The following is a 12500-nucleotide window of genomic DNA, read 5'->3' on the forward strand; positions in this document are numbered from 1 at the left end:
CATTTTTCCTTCCTTTCCTTCACTTGTCTCAGTTTTATTTTATTGTTTTTCTTTTATTTCCTTCATTCCTTCATTATCTCTGCACTTTATTCCTTAGCTTTATTGTTTTCCTTTATTTCCTTCTTTTCTTCCTTCATTCTTTTAATCCCTGTCATCCTTCTACTATTCTTTCTTACCTAAACTTCCTTCACACATTCTTTCTTCCTTCCCTTCCTCCTTCGTTGCGAGTGAGCCGCGGTGGAAGTCAAGGTGAAGGAAGGTGAAAGAGAGTCAAGGAAGGAGAGATAACTAGGAAGGAAGGAAGGAGAGATAGAGAGAAGGAGAGATGTTACTATGCGAAGGAGGAAGTAGAAGAAGGAAGAAGAATCATGAAGTTAGGAATAGCAAAGAATTAAAGACGGCATACGGATAGGGAGGGAAGGAGTAGCGGTGGTGATGGTGGTGGTAGTAGTAGCAGCGGCGGCGGCGGTGTTGGTGGGGGCGGCAGTGTTGTGGTGGTGGTGGCCTGGTGGTGGGGTCGTTGCACTCTCCTCCTATCGACATGTCGCTCCACTCCCCCCCACACACACCCTCCCTTTGGCTCTTCCGCACCTTCCCCCTCCCCTTTCACTCCCCCGCCTCACTCCATGACGTCAGCCACACCACGCATGCTGACGGAGAGGGAGGAGGAGGACGAGAAATGTAGGGAGATATTTACCTATGTTCCGAGACTACTATTTTCTGTTTAAGAGAGAGAATAGCACTTTCAATCCCCAACTAAAGTAAATGTAGAGTAAATACCCCAAAGAAACCCCAGGGTGAGTAGGTTCCCAGTTACTTCCCCGGTGGAGTGAACGCCCTCGAGGAGTTCAATGGCCCCGCTGCTTGCATGAGATTCCCGGTGGTTGGCTGGCGTGGCGGTGACGTAGTGGCGGCGGGGCTCTGACGTGTTGAAACCCTCCTCTTCCATTGGTTCCTGCAGGTGTGATGTCATTTGCAGGGTTGTCATTGGCTGGGGTAGTGTGTGAGGTCACCCCGGCTTATCCTGGGTGACTCACACAGCTCACTTCCTTATCCTTAGCCAAAATAGACGCCCCCCGTTCCTCCGCCGCCGCCCCCTCTTCCCTGCCGCTACCAGCCCCCCGTTCCTATGCCGCCTCCCCGCCACCCATGTCTCGATTTAGTGTCGGAGTTGCAGATTTTAGGAAGAAAGAGAGAGAGAGAGAGAGAGAGAGAGAGAGAGAGAGAATGAATTAAGGGATTGTGAGGTGCTGTGTGGATATGTTTTGTTATGTCACGCTGCGCCACGTGATGACACACACACACACACACACACACACACACAAAGCATACATACCTGAGCTTTACCTCGTGTGTGTGTGTGTGTGTGTGTGTGTGTGTGTGTGTGTGTGTGTGTGCGTGCGTGTGTGTGCAGCAGGATAACAAAATGCCATTGGCCCATAAGTAGGTTATCTATTGATGTAAAAAAGATGAAATTGTGAGTAAATAAGAGATTGCATTTTTCTTCTTTTTTTTTTTTGCCTCTGTCCAATATACGCATGTCAGGCGTGTTGCAATATTTACCTAATCGATCCATGAAAAAAAAGATGAAAAAAAACATTGATTCAGAGAGAGAGAGAGAGAGAGAGAGAGAGAGTCAGTCAGTCAGTCAGTCAGTCAGTCAGTCAGTCAGTCAGTCATTTAGTTAGTCAATTAGTTATTTAGTGAGTTATTGAGTGAGTGAGTAAGTGAGTGAGTTAGCTAGTCAGTCAGTCAGTCAGTTAGTCAATCAGTCAGTCACGCACATCACATCACGTACCCATTTCTTCACAATGTCCTGAGGTGTGTGTGTGTGTGTGTGTGTGTGTGTGTGTGTGTGTGTGTGTGTGTGTGTGTGTATTAGAATCACCTCTACATTAACCTGTGTCCATAGTAGTGACATTTATTACCACATGTGTACCTTCCTGTCACTCCACCGCCTTTAGAATCATAAAACCCACAAGGAAAGTATCAAAACCTCTTGTTTATGTATCATCTCCACTTAACTTAATCCAATCTGAGGTCCTTTGGCTTCAGATCCTTCTAAAGACCCTCATTAACACCTTCAGTAGCATGACGCGTTTTTATATCCATTCTGGTTACTATTTGGCGATTTTATACAGCTTCAGAAACTTACATGAGGGGTTAAAATAGTAAAGACTGTGGCTATTAATCTTCTGACCTCCATAGACTCTTCTTAATGTCAATAAAACGGTCTAATTGTACACAAATCTCAAGGTAAAAATGTCTTAACCCCTTTAGTACCATGCTGAATAAGTGACGATTTTATACAGCTTCAGAAACTTATATCGAGGGTTAAAATAGTAAAGACTGTGGTTATTAATCTTCTGACCTCCATAGACTCTTCTTAATGTCAATGAAATAGTCTAATCGTACACAATCAAGATAGAAATGTGTCCCAGTACAGAAGAGGTTAAAAAAACGAGGGAATTAGATATAGGAGTAAATATCCAATCATTTTGAGATAGCTGTTAAATTAGTCTTGGATCGGCTACTTTCAGGTGTGGATATGTGTGGAGGGATCTGCGCAATATGTGGAATGGTGTTGGATCCTAAGAGTGTTGGTGCGCTGAACAAAGAAAGCACAAGAGTGTTAGTAATAGCGTGAAAGTGAGCAATACTAGGAATACTTCTTATTGATTGGCGTTATGAGTGTGTGCGTGAGAGAGAGAGAGAGAGAGAGAGAGAGAGAGAGAGAGAGAGAGTGTGTGTGTGTGTGTGTGTGTGTGTGTTTTTGTTTGTATGGGCATTCACCCCTTTTATCTTTAGCCACACGCCCGCCAGCCTTCATGTGGTCTATAAAAAGAAAGAGAAAGAAAGAGAAAAAAGAGACAAAAAATAAACTAAGAAACGTATCTGTCTTACTTAAATAACTCAGTAAATTTATCTTTCCTTACCTTTCAATTAAGCATTCCCTCGTATCTTTGCAGCATTGAAGTCTGTTTAATTTAAGCACACCTTTTCTATCCACCTTTCTCCTGTTTCAATCTTTTCTTTTGTCTATCTTTATCGTTCCTTGCCTTCCAATCAAACATCATTTCTTTGCAGCATTTAATAGACAAAATTTTACTATCTTTAATTAATCCACACCTTTCCTATCCACCTTTCTCTTATTTCAACTTTTTCTTTACCTGTCTTTATCTTTCCTTACCTTTTAATTAACTATCATAACATACCAACATTTAACTGATAAGATTTTACCTATCTTTAATTAATGTCCATCTTTCCCATCTTTTTCCTTCCCTTTATATTTACCTTTCCTTTACCTATCTATAACTTTCAATTAACCACTCCTTCATATATTTCAGCATTTAACAGGTAACACTTAATTAATGTGTACCTTTTCTATCTTTCCTCTGTTATTTCAACCTTTCCTTACCTTTCCTTACCTTTCAAATAACCAGACCTTCATATTTTTCATCATTTAACGGATAGTATATATGATGCTTTAATTAATGTGTTCCTTTCTCACCTTGCCTCAGGTGTTTCATCCTTTCTTTAACTGTCCTCACCTGTCAATTAAGCATCTCTCCAGTATTAAACACATTACACCTTAGCTTTAATTAGTGTCTACTTTTGTTACCCTATCTCAACCTTCGTTTACCTTTCTTACCTCTGAATGAAGCATCTTTCCAATTATAAACTTGTTACACCTTATCATTCCTTACTTCAATCTTTCCTTACCTTTCATTACCTCTCAATTAAGCGTCTTTCCAATATTAAGCTAACTGCAGCTTACCTTTTTAATTAGTGAGTACCTTTCTTCCCTATTTCAACCTTTCCTTACCTTTCATTACCTGTCAATTGATTACCTTTCCAAATATAAACTGCTTACACCTTTCCTTCGCTATTTCAACCTATCCTTATCTTTCCTTACCTCTCAATTAAGCATCTTTCCAATATTAAACTAACTACACCTTTAATTAATTCGCACCTTTCCCACCTTTCCTCCGCAGCCCAAATTGAGATCATCCCGTGCAAGGTGTGTGGCGACAAGTCCTCAGGTGTTCATTATGGAGTCATTACCTGCGAGGGATGCAAGGGCTTCTTCCGGCGCTCGCAATCGTCCGTGGTGAACTACCAGTGCCCGCGCCAGAAGAATTGTGTCGTGGATAGAGTGAATCGTAACCGCTGCCAGTACTGTCGTCTTCAGAAGTGCCTCGCTCTCGGGATGTCCAGAGATGGTGAGTGTTCCCTTGGTTGTGTTCCCTCGTTTTCTTCGTCTTAAGCTCTTCAGTACCAAGACGTGTTTTTTTTTTTTTCTTATTCCGTTTACTATTTGGTGATTTCATGCAGCTTCAGAAACTTGTGTGCTGGGTTAGAATGGTGGAGACTCTGGTCATTCATGTTTTTGACCTCCTTAGACTCTTCCTAATGCACATCAAATCGTTAAATCACGTCCTAAAATCATGATAAAAATACGTCTCAGTACTGAAGGGGTTAATGGTGAGTGTGCGTGCACGTGTATATAAATTCCTCCTCCTCCTCCTCCTCCTCTTCCTCCTTATAATGATTTCTGAGAAAGGACGTAAAAGGAATCATAAGACAAAGGGAAGTGGGGGACAAGAAACCTACTATGAGACTTGTGGCAAAGAATCGAACACTAGACAGAGGTGAGGGAAGGTCGGGAGGAAACGTGGCCTTGCAAGAGATACAGGAAAGAAATGAGGGTGTAGAAAGGTAGAAGAAGAGGAGGAAGAGGAGGAAGAGGAGGAGGAGGGAGGAGTGACCAGCAATTCTTCGTAATCTAGAGAAGGACAGGAGGAAAAGAATTGAATGAAGGAGGGAAGAATGGAGAGAGGAGATAATTGAAGACACTGCAGGAGAGAAAGAAAGAAGGGAGGAAAGAGGAAACAGAGGGTGATGTGGGGATGGAGGAAAGGAAAAAGAGGAAAGGAGGAAAAAAAACGTACAATTTGATTTGGTGAGAGGAAAGAGAGAGAGAGAGAGAGAGAGAGAGAGAGAGAGAGAGAGAGAGAGAGAGAGAGATAGAATGGACTGAATGGTGTGAAGGAAGAGAAGAAAATGAGAAAACGCTGAAATTATTAGGAAAGGGAGGAAGAAAGGAAGATAGAGGAGGAAGAAGAGAAAGAGGAAGAAGGAGGAAGAAAAAATGATAAAAAAAATAGCAGAAAATAATAATCATGACAATTTTTTTTCCTATTTCATTTTATTTAATTATTTTTCTCTCTTTTTTATTTTTCATTCAAATTTTGTCTCTTCTTAATTTTTACTCGTTATTCTCTCTCTTCCTCATTTTATTTCTTATTTTTTTCTCTCCTCTATTCATCCTTTTCTTTCTGTGTCCTTTTCTGCATTCCTTCCTCCCCCATCATGTCCATCCTTCCCTCCCTCCCTTCTCAGAGATCCCTGGCATCCTCTCTCTCTCTCTCTCTCTCTCTCTCTCTCTCTCTCTCTCTCTCTCTCTCTGTGACTTTCATCTTTGGTCATTTCATTAATATATGCTTCGTTCACTGCATGTTCCTGTCGAGCCTCACCACACATACACGTTCACTTCATGTCTATTACTTTCACTACTCTCTCTCTCTCTCTCTCTCTCTCTCTCTCTCTCTCTCTCTCTCTCTCTCTCTCTATTCATAAAGGTGCATTTTTTACTCATTGCCTCAAACTATCTTATCTAACCACCACCACCACCACCACCACTATTACTTAAAAAAAAAAAAACAGGATGAATGTCTTAACGTTTGGCTTGAGAGGTTATTTTAAGTGTTTAGTAGTGCTTTTAAGTGCATCAGGGGCCATGAAAAGTGCCTGAGGGTGCTTACAAGTGAAGTGTCCTCAGCAGCAGTGTGCATAAGTGGTCTAAAGTGCTGAAAAGTGCTGTATAGTGGCGGGAGTCTAGCCTTACTGTTGTTAGTGTAAACCTCAGCCACTTCACTGCCTATCCTCTAGTGCTCCACGTTAGCCTCTCGTCCTAGACTCATCCTAAACTCATCCTTCTTTTATTCTTGTAGCATCCTAGCCCAGCATCCTACTGTACCACCCTCTGCCTCATACACACACACACACACACACACACACACACACACACACACACATACACATTTTCTCCTCTCCTATTTCAGTTTCTACTAGTAATTAATCAAAATGAGGGTTTTTTATTTTTTCTTTCATTTTTGTAATTGAGAAAAGCAAATGGTTTCTACTCTCTCATAATATTCATGATGATGATGATGATGGTGAATGATGAATCTCTCTCTCTCTCTCTCTCTCTCTCTCTCTCTCTCTCTCTCTCTCTCTCTCTCTCTCTCTCTCTCTCTCTCTCTCTCTTTAAGGTGGTCAGTTGTGAGTGACACTTTCTGAGGGAAGGGGAGGGGAGTGGATGGGGGGGTGGACTGAGGGGAGGAGAGGGGAAGTAAGGGGATGCCTCCACTATTTTGGCACCCGGAAGAGTTCTAAAAAGGTGGAGAGGGTGAGGGGAAAGAGGGGAAGGAGGGGAAGGAGAGGAGGAGGAGGGAGGGGAGAGGAAAAGGTGTTTGTGGGAGATGGCATAGTAAGGGGAGGAAGGAGAACAATGGAGAAAAGAATAGAAAGAGAAGAAAAGAAAGAAAGGAAGAAGAGAAAGGAAGAGAAGAGGGAAGGAGTGTTAAAAGGGAGTAAATAGTGATAGATAATGAAAGGGGAAGAAGCAAAGAAGGAGAATAAAGAGAGGAATAGAAAAAAAGTGACGTAGATTCAACATTGTAAACAAGAGAGAGAGAGAGAGAGAGAGTGGAGAGAAACAAAGTACTCGATTATCTCTCAAAACGAACGTATCAGCGGATGTGTGTGTGTGTGTGTGTATGTGTGTGTGTGTGTGTGTGTGTGTGTGTGTGTGTCTGTGTGTGTCTGTGTGTGTGTATGTAACTATATGTGTCCCTACTTCTAATGTTAACGGATGTGTGTGTGTGTGTGTGTGTGTGTGTGTGTGTGTGTGTGTGTGTGTGTGTGTGTCCCTGTGTTTACATCCGCTAGTGATAGGTGGAGTGGGGAAGGGGAGGGGAGAGGTGGGAAGAAGGGGGGAGAAAGTGAAAGTGAAGTTATGCTGGTAGGTGAGTGGGGAGGAGGAGGAGGAGGAGGAGGAGGAGGAGGAGGAGGAGGAGGAGAGGAGGAGGAGGAGGAGGAGGAGGGGGAGGAGAGGATCAGGTGCAACAGAGAACACAGGTGCGATGTTAAACAGGTGTTACACAGGTGATGCTGGGAATTATGGGAAGAAGAGGAGGTGAGGGGAAGTGAGGGGAGGGTGAGGGGAAGAGAGATGACTCATACCTCTCTTTATCTCCTCCAAAAACCTTATTACTCCTTAGTTCCCTCCCCATCACCCCCATCACTCCCCATCACACTCCCCATCACTCCCCATCACCCCCATCACTCCCATCACTCCCTATCACCCCCATCACTCCCCTTCACCACAAAACTACCTCTACACCACACAAAACGCCATAAAACACCACAAAACTACCCCAACGCCATAAAACACCGCAAATCACCACAAAACTACCCCAACGCCATAAAACACCACAAAACTACCCCAACGCCATAAACACCACAAACACCACAAAACTACCCTCTACACCCATAAAACACCACAAAACACCACAAAACTACCCTCTACACCCATAAAACACCACAAAGCACCACAAACTACCTCTAGACCCAATAAAACACCACAAAACACCACAAACTACCACAACGCCATAAAACACCACAAAACACCACAAAACTACTCCAACTCCCCAAAACACCACAAAACACCACAAACTACCCTCTAGACCCAATAAAACACCACAAAACACCACAAAACTACCACAACGCCATAAAACACCACAAAACACCACAAAACTACCCTCTACACCACATAAAACATCACAAAACACCACAAAACACCACAAAACACCACAAAACTATCCCAACTCCCCATAAAACACCACAAAACACCACAAAAATACCCCAACTCCCCATCACATGTTTCCCTACACTTTTTCCCTTTTTTTTTCCACCTCTTCTGTGTCCATTTTTCTCTGTTTCCTTCGTTCTTAGTGTCTGTCACTCTTCTTTATTATTATTACATTCCCATCACCCCCCATCACCCCCATCACCCCATCACCCCCTTCACCCCATAACCACCCCCATCACCCCATAACCACCCCTTTTCCTGTGTCGTTACGTTTAACACCTGAAGTTTATTTTTCAATCCAACTCCGGATGTTGATTAAAAAGGCTTGTTTTTTTTTTTTTTTTTCATTTCGTTTTTTTTTTTTCTTGCCTTTTTTATTTTACTTTGTTTTATCTATTTTGTTTCGTTTGTCTTCTATTTTTGACTCGTTGTTGTTTTTATTGTTGTTGTTGTTGTTGTTGTTTTTATTGTTAGTTTTATTATTTAGATATCAAGAACTCTTTTGTGGATATATATTTTGATTCTCTCTCTCTCTCTCTCTCTCTCTCTCTCTCTCTCTCTCTCTCTCTCTCTCTCTCTCTCTCTCTCTGTGATGAAGTGAGAGTGTCCTTGGCGCGCGTGTGTGTGTGTGTGTGTGTGTGTGTGTGTGTGTGTGTGTGTGTGTGTGTGTGTGTGTCGGAAGCTTGGTGTGTATGTACTTAATTTCGTTTCTACCTGAGCTTGCATTGAGTATAGCACTGTATTGTAACTGAATCCTTTTGAAACTCGTCACGCCGCGCTGCACTTGCTTGCAATCTGAGTTAGAGAGAGAGAGAGAGAGAGAGAGAGAGAGAGAGAGAGAGAGAGAGATTTACAACACAACATCGTCTCGACAGATTCAACTTTCCACTATATTCATGTTATCTATTATTGTCATTTTCTGCCTGGCCACGCTCTACCCACGCCCTACCCACGCCCTACCTACGCCCACACGCCCACTCCCACGCCACAGCAATCCTTCACCTCCCACAGTTTTTTAAAAGGGGCGTTTTGGCTTTTCATATTCGCCCTTTGGATGAAAACCTGCGAAAAATGGCAGGAGTCTTTTCAGTCCCGCCCCGTTTTCTATCCAGGTGAAAATATTGTCTTTGTTATTTCCTCTCCCAAATGTACTGAAGAAAATGTGCAGGTAAATATGGAGGAGGAGGAGGAGGAGGAGGAGGAGGAGGAGGAGGAAGAGGAGGAGCACTTGAAGCATGAATCACTATTATGAAAGATCGTGAAATGTATCTAGTGAAATAAACACACTCGTAATGAATAAAGTTATCAAATACTTGGGCGATGTGACTCAGCAAAGTGTGATTTTAAGTGAGAGAGAGAGAGAGAGAGAGAGAGAGAGAGAGAGAGAGAGAGAGAGAGAGAGTGAGGAGAGGCAGTGGAAGCAAACAGACGGTTCATTCATAACAGCCTGCAACACTCACACACCAAACCATCTCCTCACATGCTGCTGCTTTCCTCTTTTTTATTTATTTTTTTTTTTACTTCATCCTTTCACTCCTTTCCTCGTTCCTCTCACACCACCACCACCACTACCACCACTACCACCACCACCAAGGAACACAAAGAAAGAAACATGGAGACTCAGCACCTTACCATAAAGTAAAAATATATACAACTGATAGGAATAAACGTGTCTTCAGTACTGGGACGTATTTTTTATCTTGAGTTTTTGGTGTAATTAGACGATTTTATTGACATTGGGAAGGGTCTATGGAGGTCAGAAGATTAATAGCCAGAGTCTTCACTATTCTAACCTCACACATGATTTTTACCTTGATATTTGTGTATAATTAGACCATTTTATTGACATTGGGAAGGGTGTGTGGAGGTCTGAAGATTAATAGGCAGACTCTTCACTATTTCAACCCCCACACATAAATTTCTGAAGGTGTTTAAGATCATAGTAAGCAAAATAGATATGAAAACGTGTCATGTAACTGAAAAGATTAATACAGAAAGTACATACAACTAGCAGGAAGTCAGGAGAGAGAGCGAGTGAGAGTGAGTGAGAGGGAGGAGAGAGGGAGAGGGAAAGGCTCTACTGTAATGTGATATGGGAGAGTGAAGTGAGGTGCCATCCAGTGAAGTGTTCGCATGCAGATTGCATTACGCACCACCTTGGGGGACAGACAGGTGACACAATTCACTTAGGATGAATGTGGACGTTTTTAAACAGATTTGGTCTCCCTTCTCAGTGCCGCCTTACGCTCGCCGCCACCGTCTCGTGTACGTATGCGTGTGTATATGGGTGTGTGTGTGTGTGTGTGTGTGTGTGTGTGTGTGTGTGTGTGTGTGTGTGTGTGTGTGTTTCTATAAGTGTGTTTTTTTATTAATTTATTAGTAAGTTCCGTCTTGTGGTCTTGTCCAGCATGTATATTAAATGTTTGTTTGTAGTATTTGATTGTATCTTTGTGGTATCGAATCTTATACACGTGAGAGAAAAAATACCTTGATAAATGAAAAGAGAGAAAGAAAGAGAGAGAAATAATACCTTGATAAATGAAGAGAGAGAGAGAGAGAGAGAGAGAGAGAGAGAGAGAATGTACACGATTTTGTATGTGTTTTTTTAAATCTATGGTTGTAAATTGGACCAAAGAAACTGTTTTATAATAAAGCAAAAAAGTAATTGTTTCCTTCCTTCCTACTTCTTTCCTTTGCTTCTGTTTCTCTTCTGTTCCTACAACTACTTTATTCTCTCTCTCTCTCTCTCTCTCTCTCTCTCTCTCTCTCTCTCTCTCTCTCTCTCTCTCTCTCTCTCTCTCTCAAGCCCCATACACACCTTTCCTGTCCCACGTGTCTGCAGCGTCTCCTGTCCCGTCGTCAGTGTCCTTCGGCTCCTCCTCTGCTCTCCTTTCCACTTCCTTGCTCTTAAAACGTGATCACTCCTTCCATCCACTCCTCCTATGGTCCTCCTCCCTTCCCCTCACTCCTTTCACCCTCCTCCCTTCTCCTCACTCCCTTCTTCCTCTTTTCCCCTCTCTCCCTTCTTCCTCCTTTCCCCATATTCCCTTTCTTCTCTCTTCCCTTCTCTTCACTCCCTTTTTCTACTTCTCTTTTGTTGCTCTTGTTACTTTTATTGTTTTTTGCAACTTCTACTGTTGTTCCTGCTCCTTTTACTACTACTACTACTACTACTACTACTACTACTACTACTACTACTACTACTACTACTACTACTCAATGAGTGACATCTTACTTTTCTTTCAATATCGTCCATTATTTTCACATATATTGATTCACTTCAGTGCACAACGTATTATAATGTATCATAATGTATCAGTCACGTATCATTATGTATCATTCACACACTAATGCCTTGAAATAAATCACCACCTCCGTTTTCTTTCCTCTTGTGAAGTGTTTAGTCAAGGATTCTTCATATGTAAACACCACAGATGATTATTAATAGGTATCTCTCTCTCTCTCTCTCTCTCTCTCTCTCTCTCTCTCTCTCTCTCTCTCTCTCTCTCTCTCACGTTTCGTCCTCTTTGTCCCGTGAATTATCGCGTTATTTATCCTCGCTAGCTAGTCATCTCCTCCTCCTCCTCCTCCTCCTCCTCCTCCTCCTCTCCTCCTCCTCCTCCTCCTTTAAGATCCATTTTAGTGTTTCAAGTAGTTATTTTCTTCTTTTTGTTTAGTTTCCATAAATATCAACCGTGTTTCAGATTTCAATATTGAAGGATAGTAATAATAATAGTAATAATAATAGTAATAATAATAATAGTAATAATTATGATAGTAATAATAATAGTAATAATAATAATAATAATAATGATAATAATAATGATAATAATAATAATGATAATGATAATGAACGATGGAAAGAAAAACTAGAGTGACAACACAAGAGAGAGAGAGAGAGAGAGAGAGAGAGAGAGAGAGAGAGAGAGAGAGAGAGAGAGAGAGAGAGAGAGAGAAGCCCTTTTAAAGTGAGGCAACAAGAAATCTGAAAATGAACTTAAGATGCCCAATTTAGCAAACTTTTCCTCTTCCTCCTCCTCCTCCTCTTCCTTCCTCCTCCCTCCTCCTCCTCCTCCTCCTCCTCCTCCTCCTCCTCCTCCTCCTCCTCCTCCTCCTCCTCGTGAAAAAGGGGTTTATTCTAAGAGGAAGCGGGCCTCTACATCACCAATGGACGCCACACTAACCTGCCCATACCAACTCCCAGGGCGGTGATAGGCATTTAAATCCTTCCATAGTGTACCTCTGTCACGTTAAAAGCCACGACAGGGACACGAAGGAACACAAACGAGGGACAAGCAGCAGCAGACTTGTATTTCGTTTTTTTCTATTTTCTAGGGTGTTTAGGTGCGTTTTGAGTGTTTCAGAGTGCGTTTGAGTGATTTTGAGTGTGTATTTTTTTTGTGTGTTTGGGTGCGTTTTGAGTGTGTTTGAGTATTTCTGAGTGTGTTTGAGTGCATTTGAGAGTGAGTGTTTTTTGTTCTAGTGTGTTTGGGTGTGTTTTGAGTGTGTTTGAGTGTTTTTGAGGGTTTGTAAGTGTGTTTGCACTTGAGTGACTGTTTTTTTA

General features: G+C 42.1%; 1 protein-coding gene across 8 annotated transcripts in view; it reads left to right on the forward strand.

Moving 5' to 3' along the window:
* LOC123519365 (probable nuclear hormone receptor HR3) overlaps nt 1-12500 on the forward strand; it is a 207093-nt gene that overhangs the window by 160915 nt on the left and 33678 nt on the right. For all 8 annotated transcript variants that reach the window (XM_045280642.1, XM_045280640.1, XM_045280641.1 and 5 more), the window contains one exon: nt 3996-4223. In XM_045280642.1, coding sequence (XP_045136577.1) covers nt 3996-4223 — 228 coding nt within the window. The remainder of the gene's footprint in view (nt 1-3995; nt 4224-12500) is intronic.

This window comes from Portunus trituberculatus, chromosome 45 (genome assembly GCF_017591435.1).
Source record: "Portunus trituberculatus isolate SZX2019 chromosome 45, ASM1759143v1, whole genome shotgun sequence".
Lineage (NCBI taxonomy): Eukaryota > Metazoa > Arthropoda > Malacostraca > Decapoda > Portunidae > Portunus > Portunus trituberculatus.